At 32.5% G+C, this 23655-nt stretch overlaps 1 protein-coding gene, 1 long non-coding RNA gene and 1 other non-coding gene across 3 annotated transcripts in view; 1 reads left to right on the top strand and 2 right to left on the bottom strand.

Moving 5' to 3' along the window:
- The window catches only part of LOC145973048 (uncharacterized), a 94757-nt gene extending 77403 nt beyond the window's left edge, over positions 1-17354 (top strand). Inside the window, exons 4-5 of the long non-coding RNA XR_014439346.1 lie at positions 15843-15960; positions 17156-17354. This is a non-coding gene — a long non-coding RNA (uncharacterized LOC145973048). The remainder of the gene's footprint in view (positions 1-15842; positions 15961-17155) is intronic.
- On the bottom strand, positions 8229-14689 carry Su(f) (cleavage stimulation factor subunit su(f)). Its single transcript, XM_083102298.1, has 13 exons — positions 14500-14689; positions 13884-14075; positions 13661-13693; positions 11890-11987; positions 11567-11720; positions 11251-11484; positions 10558-10941; positions 10231-10477; positions 10082-10151; positions 9912-10008; positions 9560-9818; positions 9340-9474; positions 8229-9248 (listed from the first exon to the last, which is right to left on the bottom strand). The coding sequence occupies exons 1-13, from the start codon at positions 14665-14667 to the stop codon at positions 9034-9036; spliced, it is 2286 nt and encodes a 761-aa protein (XP_082958424.1). The 5' UTR covers positions 14668-14689; the 3' UTR covers positions 8229-9033.
- On the bottom strand, positions 14990-15063 carry Trnan-guu (transfer RNA asparagine (anticodon GUU)). The gene has a single exon. It is a non-coding gene; the product is annotated as a tRNA-Asn (tRNA).
- Positions 17355-23655: the final 6301 nt, after the last annotated feature.

Genomic DNA, 23655 nt, shown 5'->3' with positions numbered 1-23655 from the left:
ACGATTTCAAGATTCTCTTAATTTCTCGCAATTCTACATCCATAAATGTAACAACAATTAAGTGTAACTTTAGCAAACATGACTGCAACTTGCATCTTAAAAAGTTACATTATTGATTCATAACTGTAAAATAACGAATTTCACCTCTTAAACAACACAAATCGGTAAAGATAATTTTTCATATTTCCTTCATTTTTTTAATTTATAGTTATATATATATATATATATATATATATATATATATATAAACAATATTTTTAATTTTACTTTAAAAATTTATATCTATATTAATGTGTAAAATACATATATAAATATATAAGATTATTTTGTCACATTCTGAGCCTGTGAATATATGTTCGACTTGTTGCTTCATCTCAGATTAAAATATGGAAATTAAATGCATTAAAAACTATTCATTAAATTTCAATGCACTTGCATCAATAGGATACTTTTATTATCGATTTTATTGACGATTCTAATTTTACAATTTTACAATACAATTAATTATAAAATTTGACATGTATATATATATAATTTATGAATAAAGTCTTTCCAAATGGAAATGAATGCGGAATCTTTTGAAATTCGTCAAGTCGTGCAGCTCTATCGCGAAGATTACGTCGCTGCAGCTGTCATGTGCACACTAACTTGTCGTGATGCCTTTTCAATCGGGAACATCCAATCGAATAACGCACGGTCTCGAAGAAATCAATAAATCCGAATTCAAGCACGAAACAAGTCGATAGCGTGCGCAATGCCATTTCCACTTTCGGTTAACAATGTGGTCTACCACTTTCATTATCCACACTCGAGTTAATGTGACACGAGAAATTCCAATGTATATCTCTCTTTCTCTCTTGAATATCTTGCGACTAAATGATAGTAGGGAAATTGACGTGTATGCCAGAATTTATTTTACTTGACTGAAATATATTAAGTAAATAAAGCGCAAGTTTGAGAAATCAATGAGACTCGTGACAAAATAATTCAGCTGCTATTTATGCGTCGCATCAAATTCCAAGGCTGATTCCCATGTCCGGTGACAATTCAGAATTTCTGCGGACACGTGACTGGCATCGCTATATATAGATAATTGCGGTGCAAATTGGAATTCCTTAAGGGTTCTCTTATGCAACGATCGATATCTTTGCAAAATCAAACCGCACAGGAGGAAAACGTCGATATAAACCTACGCGATGTCTGGACGCGCATAGAGATAGGGGTACGTCTATCTGTATTACACATGAATTTTATATACATACACATATACACAAATATATGTATAGATATTCCAGTGGGCACGAACCTACTCGAACTATCGATGATCGTCGACATCGAGCCGCCCATCGGTCGAGTGGATGCATCGGTTGCAATCGCAGCACTGCTGATTTGGTCTTCAATGGCAGTCCCGACGTTTCAGTCGTGATCGCATATATAGATAAACGACGGAAATGAAGCTCTTAACCTTATTTTTCGTTACAGAGCTTGTATCGCTGAGGCAAGCCGATATTCGACTTCATCGAATGTTCATCCGTAAAAAAAGGAGATGCTCTTATTTTGAAAAAATTGATTGTTGTCTCTGTGCTCGAATTTTCACTATTATATAATACTTGTTCTATATAGATTGTTTAGCTAATTTCCTCAACAAACATTTAAATTGCAAAAGTTTATAGATCAAAGTTATGCAACGAGATCAACAATCAATCCGAAATAGAACCATGCTCATCTCTCTCTCTTTTCATCGTTATGTAAATTATTTATCTGAAAATGACATAAGTTTTATACACCTAATCAAAATTATGAAAGTTGTCTTATTACGCAAGTTGTATCGATACCTGCATTTTAAATTTATAATACTGAGCTTACAACGCTTTTGAAATAAATGATTTCAAGAGAAAGTGCGTTAAAATTGTGACTGCTTAAATCTATTTAGAAATCTTTTAAAAAATATTGAGATTTACATTATTGATAAGAATATAACATATCTTGACAAAGAATATAAGATATCAAGTAACATTGATCTAGTCGCAAACGATAATTTTCCTATACAATTTTACTCATAAATTTACATCATTTTTTAATTTTACTAACATTTATTTTACTACTTTTAATTTTACTACTTAATTTTAATACTATAATAGTAAATACAGCAAAAAAAATTATCATAGCAGTTTATTTCTAATTTTTTTGTAAGAAAATTTTTAAAATTTTTGCAAAATTTGTGTCTAATGTGTTACTTATGCATACAGACTACAAGTATATCAATACACAACTGTATACATAACTTGATTTGAGCACGCTATTATCATTCTGCATAATATAACGTGCTCCAGGCAGTAAACTCTAGTCCAGCACCACATCGCATTGCATCCCCATTTCGTATCTGTCTCTATTCGTAACGTGTTGTGTGTTGAACAAATTAAGCCTAGACTGTGTGCATCTGCGATGCACATCCTCGATCGTAATTTCAACGACATCCTCAGCGACGAGGATGTAACCCCATATTGCGCGAGTTTGATGCATAAATATTACGTTATACGACTACAAATGAATTCGCTAGCAGAGAAGAAAAGAGAGAGAGAAAGAGAGAGAGAGAGAGAGACGTGCGTCATCGCAGAGAGTTGCGTCAGTAATTTAACAGAATATACGCAATTACAGCGAGGTAATTAATATTAACGATATGGGTATCGGACTAATTAGAATTAGACGAGATCTGTGTAATTAACACTATTGTTTCGCGACGCATTGTACGAATCATCGCACATGTGTGCATACGCATCATATTTAGCCATTTGCGACTTTCGCATTATCATCTATCATTTTCGACGTGAAAACAAATATGTGCACTTGTAACGTTTATCAGGATTCTTTTCATCTCAATAAAGATAGTGTTAATTATGTGTAATTTTGTGTATTAATTATGTGTATATTTTAAAATTATATTTATTTACAAAAAACGCGCATTTTTTAAAAGGCATTTTGTTGTATCTTTTTCGCCAAAGATTGAGTGTTTAGTTAGAGTTTTTTAATATCATTCGATGTCACATCTCTATGCAAAAATGACAAAATGTATCTGTGTTGCATATTAGCGCGAGATATGACTTTCATAAGTTGTTTTTTCTTTGTTCGTCCCTAATGAATTACGTCCAAGTTAAATTATGCATTCATGTTTACAATGAATAAGACATAAAGAATGGAAGAGAATATGCGCTGATGATAATAATTAAGATTCAACTCGAACGAAAGAATCGCTACGCTATCTTGAAGAAAAAATTATTGCGTAAATAAAAAAAAATTGTGCGTTGATAAGACAGATAACCAAAAGTTTATGAAAACAAATATACATTATCCATTATCCCCGAGCTATCTGCGGCAAATAATAAAGAGATATAGAGTCAGTATTATAACTTCTTAGAATCGGCGAAAGAAGACACAAGGGAGGACGCGAGTGTAGGAGGAAAGTAAAAGAAAAAGGGAGGAAGTCGCACGATGCGTTCTTTCTTCATTAATCCCTTCGTTGCACAAAGCTACATTACGTTGCATCGTCCAATTGCGCTCGCCCGTAAATCTTGGAGCGCGACTAATATCATCATCTCTTCAATGTGCAACGTTATTATTCCATAAAGTAAGTCATGCCGCTACCGCCGCCGCGCTGGTCATTTCCTTCGTGCCTTTCGCATGTTAATACATTAGCCGTCGTCCCAGGGTGCAATTTTCCCGCGCGAATGAGCATCCCTCACGTAGGATAACGTGGCAATCTCGCATAAATATCCGCTAGAAGTTTATTACGTCGATAATGCACACCGAGAGAATAAAGTGAAGAGAACTGCTAGAAAGAGAGAGAAAGAGAAAGAAAGCGAGAGAGATATATGATAGAAAGAAGGGTGGAAGAAGATCTCTCTCTTTCTCTCTTTGCCTAAGCTGACTGAGTATGTCGGATGTATATCTCGACATTATTCCTCCGGTCGGGCATTTTTCTAACTCGAGCTAACGGCAACGGGGAACGGGGGAGGTTCGCTGAACTAGAGGGATGCGCTCGGCCACCAACGGCGACAGCCACAATCCGTTCATTTTACAAAATGCCATTATCGTGGGTTGAGCGCGGGCGGTTCAGATAGCCATTGTGAGGATAACGATGCCGCCTCCGGATGACGAGTGCTATTGAATCACTCCACCAATACAGCCGCCGCGCTATCGTACTCATAGATCTGTTCGCTTGCGCACGGCGCTGGTAATACGAGTAATACAATAAATTGCCGCCGATACGAGCTGGGGGATGACGATAAACTGGCGACGTGTTCAATTAAAACCTCAAAGCGTTCCATTTACCGAGGTAAAATTCATTTTAGGCAACACTTAGGATTTGCCGCGTGGTGCGCATAGTTTACTGATGTAGACTTACGTCATCGATACATGCGTGAAAAAGCGCTTTAAACATTACAACAATAAGTTGTCAAAATTTAACAATTTAAATTAGCTAATTTTCTCGTAATAATTGCGCGTATAAGTTTTTAATAGATAAATATTGATAAAACTTGGTCATCTCGTAATTCGCAATCGACATGTGTGTATAGAGTATCCTTTATCTCAGGCAGTCGCAAAGTTGGTAGAAGGAAAGACAATCGAATCAGTTGTTAATCTTGTCGTTATCGATGCGAGGAAGAAATTACTCTTACGAGTTATCTTGGAATAGTGTCCCGCGCACATCTCCAAGTACGAGAGTTATGCGTTAGCGTCCTATGAAAGGTTCGGGTACGAGCAGCAGCCAGAGCCTGCTTTCGGCTCTTGTCATTTGTCTTCCTCCGAGATAGAACCAAAGTTTCAAAGACCGCCCCAAGTCGCGTCCTGGAGCAGAGGAGGCCGACGTCTCCCTAAATTTTCGCGCTTGCAGAATTAATGGCGGCGTCAGTTTGTAAAATCTTCGTTAACGTCGTGGAAAGTCGCCGGAAACGATATACGTTCCGATAGTTGGAATCGAGTAAATCGAGCCGGTCGTACGTAATGGCGAGATAGATCCTAATTCTCTGCCATCGATGTCGCGAAAACGGAGAAAAATCAGTGGTACCATGCTGGTTTTATTTCCGAACTTCCTGACGAAGGGATCAGCTTTATAATACGCCGACATGAATTAAAAAAAATGACAAAGACTTTTTACCCGATAATTAAGTGTGGCTTTAGAACCATCTATCCTTTGTTCATGCATAATAATCGCCTTTAATTCCTTCAGTCTCTGTAAATTCAATGATTAAAAACACCTCCGTCTACATTAATGTCTTTCCGAATGAAATATGAATACGAAATGCATTCGGTACTTTTAATGATCTACTACTGTGCTTTAATTTGCATTATTTAATTATATATAATTTCGAGATTTTATTTTCACTTGTTCGCTGGAAAATCATATGAAAAACTGTTATAACTGTGAAATAAAAAACATAATCTCACAAGTTATATTACTTTGATGTATATTTATTATATGATCTATATACGTGAATTCCTGTATAAAGAATGTCAATTTATGCAATTTGTAAGATGCAACATTAATCGCATCATGATGAAATAAATATCGTTAACACAGGTGATGTTTCGATGGCGACCATTGATTGCTTCAGACGTAGATTGCAACAAACGAGTCTCGTAAATACGTCGTAATTATTGAACATTGTGAAAGCGACCTGTTGATAATCTTGTTAGGATTTTTTAAATTTTTATTAAAGTATAAAATTAATGCGCTCTTTTCATCTCATAAAAATTACATTTTTTAAATCTAAAGAAGTAAATTACATCAAAAAATTTAATAATATTATGACAACGAAAGTAATAATCTTTGGAACAATCTTTAATATAGCTTATGCGATATATATTATATTCGAAAAATTATTGAGGAATTTTTGTGTTTACCTTATTTTTGTGTTGTCATCTTGAATCATACGGTTTTCATAAAGTTCACATAAAATGCACATAAATCAAACTGCAAATGAGAATTCCAAGGCGGACCTTATGTGTCGTGACACGCGTTTGGCTCGTTAAAAAACCGTTAGCATAAAAATATAAAATTCGCTAAATGTAATCTCTCCACATTCAAAACAATCTATGGAATTATTTTTTGCATACGTGCCTTCATGTGGTATCATTACTATTGTACTAATTACGCTAATAATTATTAAAATAACGTAATAGTTATTATTATTAGAAAAAAAATTATTAAAATAATATTTTAAGTAATTATTAATTATTGGAATTGTTTTTACCATGAGTTTTCTCGTCTCGCGATAGTCGCATTGCAATTCTCCAACGATTCTAACACAATTCAATTCGTTCTGTGCTAATCTTTGCTAATTCATTTATCGTGCAACATTCTCTCTGTAGCTACTGTAAAAGCTTTCTAGTGAATAACGGAAGGATACGCGTTTAAGTACGTTATTGATTCGGCGCGGAAACATCTGGATTTCTACGGATTTTCAGGCGTCTGCCAGGATTCCCGCGGTTGCTATTCGCGTACAAGTAGGATGACATTACCATCTCCACGACGAGAAACAACCGAGTGAGTGCTTTGTATAAAAAAATTACCGATAAAATGGTCAATTTTTTACGACATCGTAGATAATATATAATCGATTCGCGCATCACGATTTTATAATCGTACAAAGTGTGACCTGCAAATATCGTCATTTATATTAATGAAAAACTTTGACAAAAATTTAAAATCAATATTTTCTTACGTTAAGGATAACTAAATCAGAGGGAATTTGATTTGACAGTATCCAAAATACTATATTGATTAAAGAAAAACAATAAAATTTCGTTTTACGCGTTATTACATCGCGCTTTTCGAAATATGATGAACGATCCGGCATAATTAGTCATACCATGACTGCGACATCGATTTCCCAGGAGAGGACACGTTACGCTCATCAGAGGGAATCTCGATGGCGCAGGCGGTTTCAGAAGAGTACAAGTGCGAGGTATCCCGTCCCAAGATAGATGGACGCGCAAGTATGCCGTAGTTACGCGTCAAACGCCCGAGGATTTATGTGCACGTTATAGAGTTTGGATACTCGCTCGCTGCTCATCGCATGCACTTCATTCAGTGGTAATTAAGACGGTAAAGCGGTCAATATACTCTATAGTTAAGTACGAGTTCATTGTGTCGCTCAAAAGTTTGTCAATCTGTCCAGCATTAAATGCTTTAAGAAGATAAAATAATGCTATCTTTTTATTATCCGTTTTTTTATTGTTCCTTTTCTTCGTGATTGATTTTGCTTTGTTCTCAAAGTGTTAAGTGGTTTGAAAATTTAAATGCGGTTTAACATCCATCCGGAATACAACAACTGTAGTGCGTTTTGATGAAATAATTTCTACAGCATATAACAAATTATATGATAATTTAATTAAATAATTTATTACAAATATAAAATGTGATAAAAAATACAAATATGAAATGTGATTATTCAAAAATGTCATCTTACTATTTTTATGTATTTGCATTTCTTTTAAATGTATTAGATTTTTACATGAACAAAAGTGATTTTTATTATCAAAGTTGACTAGTAGAATATCTGAAAATCGAATAAAATATGTTAGAGCTCTCTGTTGTGCATCAGCGTTACTAAATTCTTGAGCTCTTGGCAAATCATTTTTTTTATTAAGTGATTTGTTGAAATGGTTGACAAACTGATGCGGTTTCGTGCAGATTTTGGTCGTTTATCAAGTTTTCGGTGCAGGTCTAACTGCGGACACCAACTATTTTCGAAGCCCGCAGCCCAATTTACCATTAACCCAAGGGGGCCATTACCAGCCACTCGAACTAGGAATAGTGATCAAAGTTTAATTGCACCCTTATCGTAAAGTTGTACCTACTAACAAAGTCTACTTTACTCGCGAGAAACGCTGATGACGAGAATTATTTACTTCATTGTGGCGTTAATATCTCCAATTTGTTAATTGGACCGAACCAATTCATACATTGAATAAGCTACCGACTATATTTTGAAGTAAGAAATGATAAAGTTAATCAATGACAAAAAGGAAAATAATTTTTATCAACATTAAAATTCCATTCCAGATAGCAAGTGACATAATGCATGTATTTTTATGGATTTCTATACATACTTATAAGTTTTAGCTTTTATCGGCAAAACGTATATAATTCTGGATATTTCAGAAAAAGTTTAATTTTAAAATTCAGATTATTGTAAAATAGGAATAGGCATAAACAGCAGTTATTATGAAATAAAATGATTTAATATCATGTTTATTGGTCCTGTACGATAAATTACATGCATTTAAATGAATATTTTCATAAAATAAAAAGATTAAATGCAATCCCGGTCACAATTACAACAAAAATTATACGCAAATCGGATACAGCAAAATTGGTTTATACAATGATGATTTTATTCCGTAATCTTATTATAGTCTGAGTAATATCAATCTCTATCTGATAGAGCCAAATTGTATCAATAGATTTCATAGAGAATATGAGTCACGGAAATTTGCTTTATAGATTATGGACATTTTCTTTTTTGAAATTTTGTGTAGATCACAATGATTTATTTAAAAAATAATATATATTATTTAATATTAATAATATATATTATTTAATATTTTAATCTCATAATATAATCATAGATTATAATACTAATCTTACATTCATAAGGAATAATACGTCGAGCACACACCAGGCATTCAATTGCATCTATATCAAATTACTTTTAATTTTATGAACAATTGTATGTATATATGAAGAAGAATGTAAAGTCAAGATGCAAATATGTATAGTTCTGAAATTTCAGAAGAACAGATTTCTGAGTACATAGTACTCGATATATTGTGCACAGTGTCACATAAGGAATTTAATAAACGTACACATATAACATACATCTCGCGAATACGACAGGTCTACCTCTTCCGACAATTAGCGATGGTCGCGCAAAAAATGAAATGATAAAAATATATCCACGCTCACGTCGGATCGCCATATTCATATCATATTCATTCATATCTCTTATTATTTATATTTATCTCTTTTGTTTATTTGACTCGCTTCTGTTGTCTTTGGCGGTAAATATCATTTACAGGTGGAGGCGGTAAATCTTCCTCTTCGCTATCATCTCCACCTAAACGTGTTCGTCTTCGTTTAGATCCAATGCTCATACCATCGTTACTTTCATCAACGATCCAATGCACAGATTTCGCGAGATCGAATAATTTTGTGTCGCATCCATTATCTGCTACTGGCAACGGAGCTGTAACAAATTTAATATAATGTAATATGACAAAATTTAATATGACATTCAATTCATGAAAAAGTCAATTTATAAGGATGAAGATAAGTACCGTGATCGGGTAATTGAATTCTGCTAAAAACATCCATAAGTAAATCAACGGCAACAAATGGACCCCTGAAACAACCAGGTGGGGGCAACATGGTGCACAATTGAGCTGCAGCTGGTGGTAACGGAAAGGAACCGCCTACGCAACAATAATGTAATAATAATGTAATAATATAGCTTGCTAATTATATTTGATAAAAATTGAGATACATTCAAAAACATACCTGGTACCGGATGTTCACCAGGCAGAGGATTCACTTTCGGTTTATACGGGATCATTTGCGACAAATCGGGTCTAGGTAAAGCGGCAATCGCTTCTTCTGGATCAGGTACACGGGGTATAGTGCCGATAGAGTTTCTAGCAACGTTAGATACCTCCATATATCCGATTGATTTCAATTCCATTGGTGTGCATGGATACAAGTCCAAGAATTTATATCTATCTACTAACTGGGCAGTCTCTTTACCTTCAAATTCTTTAATCTAAAACAGACAACCAATGACAATAAGTTAAAGACAGCGATAATATATTATTTGTTGTTAATATAATGTAAATTAATATGGATAAATAGTGACCTTTTCCAATACTGCACTTCGCCTTTTCTCAACTTTAACGATACTAGCTAGATCACCAATATTAGATTCGAATTCCAAGAAACGATTCCATATATCTCTACAACAGAAATTATTTGCAAATAAAATTTACATTTACAATTTATGATAAATGTGAAATGTTATATACATACACTGATTTTTCAGGCTCTAAGCTACCAGAAGATAATACTCTCTCGAAAAGAACTCTTGTATTGTTATCCTCTGTAATAATAGCACATGTAATGATTATTTCTAATAATTTAATGTATATATAAATTTGCTTACATATACACATTCTTACCATTTAAATGTGACAAATAATCTATATAACAAAGAATGTAGTCAGGATTATCGCCAAATTTCTTTAAGCCTAATTCGAATATACGGAATGCTATATTTTTATCTTTAGTACAGTAATATTCCATTAATGCAGCAGCGACGTAAACATGGTGTTTACATCTTGTATCTTCTCGTGCTCGTTTAAATACTGTCCTCGCAGATTTTATACCCTCGGCTCTTCTTGCAAATTTCATATATTGCACATATGCCTGTAAAGCGCGAGATATTTTATTTTATAATATAGTCTACATAACATAATTATATAACGCATAAATGTATATAAACCAACCAAGGTAGGATCTATATCAGGTATATCAAGAAACTTTTGATATATCTGATGCACTTTTTCGTATTTCACTCTACCCTCTTCGAAGTCCGCGTGCGCGAAATACAGTAACATATTCTTTGATAATAATGTATTTGTCGCTCTCTCAAACATAGTAGCGGCCTCGTCACTGAGATTCTTAGCTGCATTCACGTCACCTTTTTCCGTCAATATTTTAGAACTCAGTTCTAGGAAGTGTGCCGCTTGATGCCATACTGCAGGATGATGACCCAAACACAGGAGACACTGTTCGATCGCGAACATAACTCTACGAGCAACAAGCGATGTATCTTCTGTTCTTAAAGGATTACTGCGTTCCCATGCTATATATTTCTTCCATAATTCAACCTAAACGAAATACATTAATATATTATACTATCAATATATTCTGCTATTAATATATTATTATACTAATATACTATAAGATACTCCCCAATGTACTATGAGATTCAATCTGATATTATTAAATTATTATCCATATGCTCAAACAGAAATTAATAAAAAAATAAAAAATGTATTGTATTTATATACAAATGTAAAATAAAGAATGTATTACGAATAAAAAAGAAAATATATATATATGGTAATTCACGATGAAAATTGCTTTCTATAAGAAAAAGAAAAAAATATGCTAGATATAATAAAATGTAAATGTACCTGCTTGACTTCTTCAGGATGACCAGTTGGCGGAACGCTAGGAGCACTCCTATTCAAACCTCTCGTAACTGCTTCCAATTCCTTAGCGACGCGTCTTGCATTCATATAATCTCTAGATCTTTCAATTGCCATTTTCTCCGCGATTATTGGATTAATATTCTGCTCGAATGCCATATAATCTTTCCACAATTGTTCCATATTTATCATGGGATTAATAACACCTCGTTGATAAACCTATATGGTAATTATTATAAATTATACGAATACTATATATAATTTTTAATCATAAGACGCATTTAATATATTAATGTATTACCTTTCGTACGGCACTGATTTTCTGATTTTCGGCATATGATCCAACTGCTTCCACACTCTTCAAAAACATGACGTAATCATTCCAAATGCTATATGAATGAATATCCATCCCAATTTTATCTAATGCAAAGTCATATGCTTGTGCCATCTTCTCTCTAAAAAAATATTACAATTAATTTCTTTTACCTTAGAAACACAAAAAAGATAATTCAAGAAATATTTGCAAGTATATGCTTAAAATAGCGATTGATATAAAAATATAATTTTATAAAAGATATATTTTTATTTATCATAAATCAAAATACGATATATCCATGTACTTACTTATATGTAGTTAGACTTGCTTTAGTTTCTTTGACATAAGAAAGATATAGTTTCCACAATTCAATATTTAAAATTTTCATGAGGCACCTTTGGAAAAGCTGTTAGACAAAAGAGACATTTTAGAAATATTGTAGCAGTTAGCAATAATACGTCGAAAATATAAGAATTTATTCAAGTTTTGTCTCCTAAAGGAAGATATATATGCATATATATCTGCCAAATTACTTACCCATAAAGGCAAGTTTTATTTACACATAGCTAAACATTTGTAATGCATAAACCACGAAATATATATATTATACATTTATTATTGTAGGAAATAACAGGCAGAATTTATTAAGAAAACTTTTAATATACAGTCACCATAATAAAAAACAGTGTTTATATGTATAAAATAGGATAAATAATAATGCACCAATGCATCATTTGAGAATAGTTTATTGTATAAATATGATTTATTAATAATAATGAGAGATATTCATGATATGTTTTATATATAAAAATATATATTATATATGTATTGTATTATATATAACATATAAGTGCCCCACGAAATAAAAAAAATTTATTTATTTTCTGCATGTGGGGCTAATAGTAGAAGATTGAACCTATGCGGGATCCGGAAATGAGTGATCCCAAGACAATATAAAAAATTAAGACAATGTGAAGCAGCATAAGATGATAATGGAATATGCTAATATTAAAATATTTTAAAATAAATGAATAAAAACAATATATGAAACTATATATTTATATATATATAATTACATATATAAAAACACATAATCAGATATTTTATCACCTTATACTACCTCTAAAAGTGCTCACAATATTTGAGCTTTCATCTATGTCAGATTTTCTCAAATATTGCTAAGAGGAAGGGTAAAGAATTCTTTATACTCTTGATCGAATAAAACAACATTATAAGATATTCTTCAATGTACGATAAGATTTGACCTGATTGAGGAGTTGATATAATATAAATACAGCTCGATTCATACTAATAATATTATTGACTATTTGGTTTGCAATAATATTTATATATAATATCTTAATTTAATACTTTTAAGCATAAATAAAAATATATATTGCAGGAAGGAATATAAGGCTATTACATTCAGAAAGTTGTCTTCTTCAGATCATATTTTTTACATAGCAGCAATTATTATTTTCAATGAATAAACTTTATACAAATAATGCAAATGGTAGTCAAAGAAAACAACCTCCCAAACATATTAACAGATTGATTATTAATCAATGAAATAATTGACTCATGGTGAAATAGTTTTTTATTCACCTCACATAATATGCAAAGTGCTTAGAATCACATTATATGATAATATTTGGACATTGCATGTTAGTAATATCTTAAAATTCTAGCCTGTTATGCTACAGCGAGAAAAGAAAACAAAGACATCCATTCCATGAAAGTAGTATAATAAAATAATTAACTCTATAAAGAAAAGACACATGTACTAATAGTCTGACTAATGAATTAAATAAAAATGATATATGAATCGCATACAAAATGTCATTCTTTTGTATTTGCGAACACACATTTAATTATAATGAATTAGAAATCAACTTTTTGATACTTTAATTTACGATATCTTTATAGTATTTTATATTTATGCTTATTTTATTTATCTGTATAAACTAAATTTTCTGTGTCATTTTTGGGAATATGGAGCTAACTTTTAATAACATATAAATATACACAAACTTATTTTCACTATAAATATATAAATCCATAAAATTGACGTTAACATACCTTTTCCACTTTTTCAAAGTTCCGCATTTTCATCTGGACAAACAAAAAATATATCAATATTAATAATAACATATATAATAAGTTATTTTTAACAAAATGATTATTTAGAATATAAAATTTACTAATTTTTTATGCCTTTTTATATACTGTAATATAAAATGTAACACTTAAACAATTTTTATAATCATTGTATTATTTTGTAAAAGTACTTTTGATCAATTACCTCCTGTTCTATATAAATTTTCCAATAACGTCCAGCTGATGGAAATACTGAAACGAGTTTCTCGAATACTGGTCTCACTTCTGTGATCGGTCTATTCTGTGCCTCTCTTATAAGAACACTCCATGCCTCCAAGTCATATGGTGATTCATCAACTGTTTTCTGAGCACGTTGTAACTTTTCATTTCCCCAATCCTACAAAAAAATTTAAATTTATGTGTATATATATTCTTCATTTCTTTCATATAATTGGACATGTAGGAAAGTAATATTATTTTGCAGAAAGAGAATATACAGAAATTTAATATTAATTTAATATATTAAAAAAGTTCTTTTCAAAAAAGAGAGATACCACATATAGTATAAAATGGTGCATATGAATATAAATACATATTCTTTCTATTTCTTTCTTTTATAGTATTTCTTTTATAGTAAGCTTAAAATGGACAATTTTATCATAATCTAATGAATATAATGAATGCAATATTACTCAAGCAAAAATTAGAAGGGGAAAAATTGATGTAAAAATAAATGATGCCACATTGATAATCAACAAATAAGCCTCATTGAAAGCGAGGTTAGAACGCAGGTCAAGAAATCGAGACACACAGCTACTTACAAATTCCGTTTTTTCTTCCGTCATTTTATTTCCTGATCGTAGCTGATTGTACGTAAAATCTGCAAAATAATCACGCGCGAAAGAAGAACTATTTTCTAAACCACTCACACTACACGAAATTACGGAGCAACTCGGGCGAATATAAGCAGAACCAGAACGTACATTCATCGTACAACACAGACGAGCAATGTGAATGAGTAATCTAGACGAGCGACGTATGCAGCGTTTCCTGTACGCACGATGCAGCGACACCAGGAAATAACACTAGAGTCTAAGCAGCCAATCAACGTTCAGCTTTTCCATACATCATAGTGATCATACGTGCGATTGGTCGATTTTATGGCTTCCTTTTCTTGTCACTATAATTAACTGCGAGATTTTAATAGAAAATATGTCGATATATGTGATAATTAAAATTGTAAAACATAATAATTAGATTGATCGATTTTTTTCGCAGTCACGTGAGTCTTACGAGGAGTGCAAAAGAAAACGCCCCCGGGTGGGCTCGAACCACCAACCTTTCGGTTAACAGCCGAACGCGCTAGCCGATTGCGCCACGGAGGCCTTCGTTTTCTAGGTCGCAGTTGTCTACAAAATAAAAAAACAGCACAAAGGGTCCTTATCAATTTTTTATATGCAATTAAAATTAATTTATATATATTTATTTATTTAATTTATTGTATGCGTATTAAATATATATATGTGTGTGTGTGTGTGTATATATATATATATATTTATTTATATTAAAATAAATAAATAAATAAATATATATATAGATATATTTATATATATTTAAATCTTATATCTTACAAAATATCTTTATAAAAATGTTGATAATTCTATTAAAAAGAATCTTAAGAATAGGCAACAACTCTCTCTTTTGTAGCTTCATGAAATACGCTTCATATTATGAAGGGTATAATCTAGTATCTATGTTTTTTTATTCTATGCTCATTCTATGCGCGTTTAAAAATCGCGCGTAATAATTTTGCGCGGCAGAACCTGAAAATTCTATCACGTTAATAGTTTCGTCGTAAATGTTAATAAGAGTGAGTTAAGATAAGTGCCAGTGAAAGAGAAATGTGATTAAAAAAGGAAATATATCTTCACGTAGACAAAATAATTGTTAATTGTAAGTATTAGCGAAAGAATATAAGAAATAATTGACAACAAGATATGTTGCATCGCATTAGGTTATTTTAATGTTTATTTTTCATATACTACATAATATTTATACTTTTATTTCACGTTTTTGAATTGGTTATAAATTAAATATTATTTGCTACATTAATTTCTTTCATTTTTGAGCAATAATGACACTGTTCATTTTTGTTATGTTTTAGGTTACCGAAGCGAGAATTGAAAGTTATTATCATCTGAATGTCAGTCACGACCGGATCAAACAGTGTGAGTACGAGTTTGCTGATCAGTTTCGGAGTACAGCTTTTATTCTGATGTCAGGTAAGTATCCACCTGTCACGATACTATTATATCTTTATTCAAACTATATGAGGGCGGTTCCCATAATTTTACGGATAATAATGTAATGACATCATCGTTGCTAGAGAAGCTATTTCAATAGAAATAACAGAAATACATATCTTTATGTGATATAAGCTTTGAAATTCAGATCAAAACTTCGAGAATTACATCAAAACTATTGTTAGCGATAAATCGAATATTTGAGACATATCTTAAGAAATATAAAATAAAAATTCTTTCTTTCTCTTTCTCTCTTTCCTGTACTTTGTCAAAAATAATCATATTTAAAGCATAAAAAAATAATTTGCTCCTTAGTGTTTCTTGATCATATAGATTATTTAATTTATTTTTGAATCAGTCTAATTAATCTCTGCTGCTAATTTAATAGTACAATAATATAATAGAGAAACAAATGATGAAAAAAATCAAGGATCGGGGATGTTTAAATTAAGACGGTAGTCGCACGGGCGAGCGGCAAGGTGTCGATAATGAATCTCCGCGTTAATTAGCCTCCGGCCGGGCGAGGCGATAGGTGGTTCGTCGTGGCATACCGATATCTTCCTCCTTGCCAGTCCTGAGCGAAGTAAAGCCTAACTGAAACGTCACGCCACTTGTTACTCGTTAGTGTGCACGATGCCATCTTTACTGGCGGCCCGGTTACCTCGCCTCCGGTAGCCAGTATCGATATCGGCGCACGACCGTGTAATTAACAATGTTCTTCGGCTCTTTACCTGCTCCAATGAGACCTTGTTTCTGGAACGTGGACAGATTTTGCGACACGACTTATCGCCGATCCGGAAACTGCCGCTAAATCGCGAGGATGAACGCGTGAAATCAACTTGACATTATACCTCTTTAAATATTCTACTATATCTATAATATATTTCACCTAAAATTAAAGGGAGATATCGTAAAGAGTAGCGATGTGTATCAATTTTATTTTATTATTTAATTATCTTGCATAAAATTTCCACGTACGTACAAAGTCAAGTCTATATTCAAAATCTAAAATCTAAGTACGTAGGATGTTATTTATATGACGTTTAACGCGCTATTCCGCCGGAAACAAAGTTGAGCTAGAAAGGGTTAATGACGAAGTCAGGTGGAGTCTGCGTTTTCTCGTGGACAGGTTCGTGCAGATCTCATCTGGGACGTATCTTTTGCGCGTCGACAGAGAGCTCTTCCATTACGCTGGGCGGTGGTCCTCGTCGTTATATCTGGGACAAGTCAAGTCTGCTACGGCCGTTGATCTGATAGTCCCAGGATTTATGGCGGCCCTGATGGTCCATTTAGCGCTGACACGACGGGACGGAGGCGCACTTTCGTGTGTATGCGCGCACGTGCGACAATACGGAAATATCTTGTTAAAAACAGGTAGCAGAAAAAGAGAGAGATAGATTGAAAGATTGAAAGATTTGACTGCGCAAGAATTATTGAATAACGGCAATAATTAAATATATCTAAACGACTTGACAAAGCAAATGATTAATTAATATAAAATACAAAACATATATAAATGTATAAGTTTAATGATTTAAAAAATGAGTAAAAAAATTTAAATTTCAAAATAGAACTTCATAAACTTTTCTATTACATAATTACGAAGAGTTATATTTTGATAATTAATTAAATTTGTTGTAAAACAAAACATCCGATATCACAAAGATAATTGTTTACATTGAATTATATATAATTTCGAATAACGAAATTTTTTTAAAAATTATTATAGCTTGAGTTAACAATTCGTAAAAATTTTTCTATTAAGAGTACAGTAAGTTTCCACGATGATAAAACAAATAAATTTATTACGATACGTATAGAATTTGATAGGCTATATTGGTTTTGTGAAAGGCGTATTAAGGAGCTAATTACCGCTAAGGAGGACGATCACTAAGGTAAACCTGAGAATACGTTCACATTTAATGGCGAATAAATTTAATGTGGCATCCCATAATAGTGGAAAACCTATTATACTTTCGCCAGATAAAATAATCAAATAGATAAATAAGTACTACGATTAACATTTATTGCCATAATAAAATGATATCGCGTACGGATACGAGTCCTATCAGAGGAAACAAGACATTATTTTTCGATTACGAATTCCCATGTGGTCTCATCAATCTATTAGATAACATAAAAATTAAAATCCAACAATCGTCTCGTTTGCGATGTCATTTTAAATATTTTAAAAAATACATTTGATCATCTCTTTTTTAATTAATAGTAAATACGTTCAAGGATATCATGATATATATCATTATAAAGTAAATCGTTATAAACGCTTTTTATCGTTCTAAAATTATGATTCTATATCGTATAAAATTAAAAGTCATTACAATTTATCAAACTCTTGTTTCCTTTCACTTTTGGTGATTAGACTCGTCAAATTCATTAGACTTAGACTCATCAAACGACTTGAATGAATCAGTAAATATTTCTTACAGAAGTATCGCGTTTTTGTTTCATGCGTGGTATCGATCACTACGTTCGGAAGAATAGGAAAATAGGATTACAATAGTAAGAATGAAAATTCACACGATTTCAATATTCATATATCATAACCAAATAATTATATTATTACAATGGCACAGTGACATTAACAATTTCTCAGCGCGATGTTGAGCGTGCCCACCGCGGGCAACACTTATTAAAGAGCGAGCATTTTTTATCAATACAAGGACAAGGTGATAAAATTTGCAGGATATACAGTTCGCTCGCGGATACTGATATAACTCGTCGATGTGTAACTGTCAAGGATTCATGCGCGATAAACGTGGGACCGGCATTAAAGCGTCTCTAATTCATTAATAGCCCGCACGAATAATAATTGATATCGTATATAATTGCCGGACCGCGTTCGGAATCGCAAACGAGTATGGATCACCTGGGAAAAAGCATCACGAATTGGAGATATTCGCATCGTAATGTATCGAAGCTGACAAAGGAGAGTCCCATATAATTCGATTATATCACGCATTACGATTCCTCTTGCGATATATGTGCGCAATTAGCGTGCGTTCTGTCTTCTTTAATCGACTAATAAAATATAATCTATGCCTCAACCACAAGAGCTTGCACGTGTGATTGTCTGCTATATCGCGGAACTCGCCAATAGTACTTGAAGTGAATGTAATCTGTCGTGTTTTTTTCTACGCATGTATGTTACAAGTGCGTGCGAGTACGTATACGCGTTTATACAATCGAATGAAAAGACCGTCAGTTTTTTCATCTCTCGCAGACTCCAAGTATCTCTTCCTAGGTGATTTCAGGTATAAATTAATCGCTCAATTTTATAGATTCCTTCTTATTTTTTTAAATAATCTCTCTAAAAGGTACTTATCTCGCATTGATTTTTCTCGCTTCACAATATTTGTCATTATCGTACATATATCTTAAGTTTTCTTAAGTCGCGCTTAGCGTGCTTGCCTGGGAAATGGTTGAAGGTACTCAACGTTCTCGTAACCTTGATACCTTCGAGAAGTAACTGGATAAGGTAAAGGTAATAATCACGAGTACCTTTCTATACCGCTGTAGTCGCGCCAGCATACTGATTTCTCAGATAATTGTGCAATTGAATTTGTTGCACGACCTTGGTGCTACTGCAATGGTGATATCATCGCCGATTTAATTATTACATCCATTGCCGTTTTCGATTCACTGTGAATACCTTGTTGCCATATACGATAGTTTAATAATAACTTTAATTGGTCCTAGATTCGTCAGCCGACTCACAAAAATTTGGCGATTTTATTTCCCTATCATGTACTTTTGATATTTTAACATTAACAATAATAACAAATTCATATTTTACTAATATGTGAAACCGATTATCTTAAATTATATATTATAATATATTAAATTAATTAAATTACATTTAATTTTACTTTATATAGAGATTTTTTACACGACATATGTAATATATATATGTAGGTTTTTTATGTAATATTAACTTTGTTACATATAAATTCGCACATATTCAAACATGAAATTATTAGCAGCACGATATTTCGCAGACTTTCAGATGAACACGGAAATGCAATCAAACATATATCGACTGTAATTGCGAACGGTAGCCGGGACGTTAATAGCCGGGATGTTATGCAAACTTAATATCGCGGGCCCAGCAATAATAATCCTCGATTGCGCGATGTAAAAATATCAATTTTCGCAGAGAATACACATCTTAGAGCCGCTGGAAACGGCGTAAGGCGCATTTTACGGTAAAGTTTCTTGCATATGCGTATACATGCAATTGGCGCTGCCGTGGGAAACGTGACACGAGCTCGCTCCTAAACCTGAAAAGCCGTTTCGAGACTGTAGATAGAGGTCGTCAGTTGATCGGTAGCCACATATGACTTGTGTTCGAAGCACAGGCGGGTATATCTCCGATAGCCGCACGCAATAAATTACTTATTTGCTTGTCACAAGAAATGTCGAAGCAACGTTTCTCATCATCGTATCATGGTACGATGCTGTGTGAAGGTATTACATGTTAAGATTGAATGACTCTTTCTATACAATATTCTTTCAGATTATCAAGAAATTGTTAATGTTGATGTATCATAAACAATCATATTATGAATTTTAATATATAAACTTGTTATTTATTCTTATTTCTTACCTTAAAAAATAAGTGAATAAAATGTGTAACTTTTAGTTAAAGAAATTAAAATCTGAGATTGATCTTTTTAGATATTATGTGTTACGTTTGTTTCATTTAGTTCTTCGATCTTCGATTATATCTAAAAAAGGTTTTTTTATTCGTCTATAAAAAAGTCTTTTTCTTCGTAAACGAGACTGCAAAATTTCGATGGACTCCAGTATGCAAACTAGTTATATTAGCAAATAACGATTAAAAATTATAATAAAAAATTTAAAAATCAATTACAGATAGAGATAATAGATTAAATAATAAGTAGATTAAATATTACACACGCGTATTAATGAAGGAAATAATCAACAATAAATGCAGTAAGTTAACTTGTACCGACATTCGTGCGAAACTATTAGAGATCAAATTTATCTACATGTTATATATCACATTTCTCTCGTGAAGTATACAATTATATCGTGCTAATACCATGCGATTAGTATGCATACGAATAATTTACGCAAGGTTTTACAGTTAATATGTTATCTACGGTTGAATCGCTGTTGTATTTAATCAAGTAGTTCAACGATTCATTATGCGTGCATTCGTGCACTTATAATTTCGCTTTGCAATATTTTATAAGATTGTTAATCTGCATCGAATTGTGTCGTAAAGATCACGAGATATGACAGCTGCTACAGCAATAGCATACAATTTCCGCAATGCTGCGTCACGCAAATACTATTATGCGCATGTCTTCCTTTTATAAATAAAGTCATTGTCTTTCTGAAGTCTGACAACTTAAATTAGATGATAATGACAAAATAGAAAATGTAAAATTTGCAAATGTAAAAATTATGCTAGATGTTGAAAGGAAAGATTGCTAATAAAAAATTATTTTTTTAACAAAATGACTGATTAAAAAACGCTTCCTTTAAAAATGATTCAAAAGGAGAGACAAGACACACATAAACCAATCAAATATATAACGGGAATTATATAGTTATATATATAATTTGATGTAAATTTTTTAACAATTCTTTTAGTGCCATTGAATATACACATTTTTAAAGTAAATCATCTTTTTATAATTCATTAAGTTAATATTTTATAAGAAAATATGCAAACATTTGGAAAATTGAAATTGATCTTTAAAGATCTTTAGATAATCCCCAATAATCCAAACATATGAGGTCGTGATAATTATTGTAATTATGGCATAATAGCTTTAATTGTCATTCGTAGCGGTTAATGCGAACTAGTTACCATTATATGAGAGAATCTAATGAAAGATATTTTAATGTCATCAATTTTAATTGAATTAGTGTCTCATTACATCCTCATGTTGATAGAAGCGACTAACGCTTGTAAAAACCCATTTGTAAATTGCACGCCGGTTCCTTCGCCTTCGCAAATTTTTTCGCTCTAAGGTGCTACAAGATGCGTATAAAATTCAACTCGCCAAACGTAATAAGCGCCGGTCCTTTTTACGAGCCGTGGACGCGTTTTCGTAATTCACTTTCTAATGCTCGGCTAAAATTATATCGTCACTTTTACCATGCGGTAACCACACTATTCCGTTCCCTTCTCTAGGCACGATTTGCGCGGATACCGCCGCGAACGCGCCCGCGAGCTATGATTTATAATGCAACGCGTGCGATGCTCGCAAAAAGACGTTCGCTCTCGTTCCCGTTCGCACATCGTCGTGCGATCGCAATCATTATTCTTTTCTCGCGAAGGTCGCAAGGCATTTATGTTAATCTTCTCGACTACTGTGACACATTCAAATCTGACCCTGATATTTCACAAATTGTGAGATACTTTTACTGATTATAAGACAACAAAATAAAGATATATAGGAAATTATTTGACAAATTATGATAAAAAAGTCAGTTATTTACCAACATTATTTGATCAGATTATTATCTATTAGTATTAGTATTCAGTTTATTAAATAATAATTTAATTTTCAATTATTAGAATTAAATATTCATATTGTTTTCTTTCAATTAATTATATGTATAATTTTTATTTTTCGATATTATCTATCAATGGCAACGATTTTTGCAGATGTACTTTTCAGACGTAGAAAATTTAATAGTTGAAAATGATTAGAATAATACATCATGTTTGCCTTAAAAAAATTTATCATGCACGACACGCTGACTTACATTGAGAGACGATAAGTAGGCTTGACACCTTTAAAGCAGTGGCTTCATATAGTTCGGATTATGCCGCAAATACAAATATATGTATACCTCGCACCCACTAATGATGACAAATATATATATCCGCGCAAAGTACTACTCGCGATCAATAACGTTCGTGGACAACATTGCCCATTCGTTACGTTCAAAGCAGATGTGTGTACGAGGTTATAAACATATATTTTACCGTAGCTAATAATCGCACAACTTTAAGCGATCCTTATTTGCCGAGAATATACTAGTCGAGGCCGCGTATGATTTTGCCGATTTTCTTCTGCTTGACGTTCTCATACACGTTGCGTCGCGATATGTCAATTTATAATCATCAAGAAATCACGCCACAATTACCGTCTAGAAAGTGTCATTAACGCTAATGCGATTGACGTGGGATACGTATTGATACTTCATTTAAATTTATCGCGATTCACTATATGCCACATCCCGACATCGAGCCTATGACAATTGCAGAAAATGAACACAAAATGGTGCATTAAAATGTATTAAAATGTTTTCGCAATTTAATATAACTGTATTCCAAGCTTAATTGCCAACAGAATTAAAATACGCGATAATGTTGGAAAAAAACAGTGGATGTCTATTTTTTAGGAACAACTTATTTTAATTTAATAGTTAAGTAAAAAAACGTGTTTTGTTTAAATTGTTTAATTTAAGATTAAAATATTTTTTACGACTTGCGTAGAGTTTCCACACGTGTAAAGTATTTAATGTCTATTTTATAGCAACTATACTATTTTCTAATAATAATAGCCATCATCAATCGCATAGTGACGCGGAAGACATGTGGACACGATACGAATGGCATGATCACGAATACGAGTTTCTTGCAGCCACTACCATAAGCGTGCTTGTGTT

The sequence above is a fragment of the Camponotus vicinus genome, unplaced genomic scaffold, assembly GCF_025532165.1.
Source record: "Camponotus vicinus isolate PSW18456_S1 unplaced genomic scaffold, iyCamVici1.0 SCAF_6, whole genome shotgun sequence".
Taxonomy (NCBI): Eukaryota; Metazoa; Arthropoda; class Insecta; order Hymenoptera; family Formicidae; genus Camponotus; species Camponotus vicinus.
This window is presented reverse-complemented; position numbering and strand designations above follow the sequence as displayed.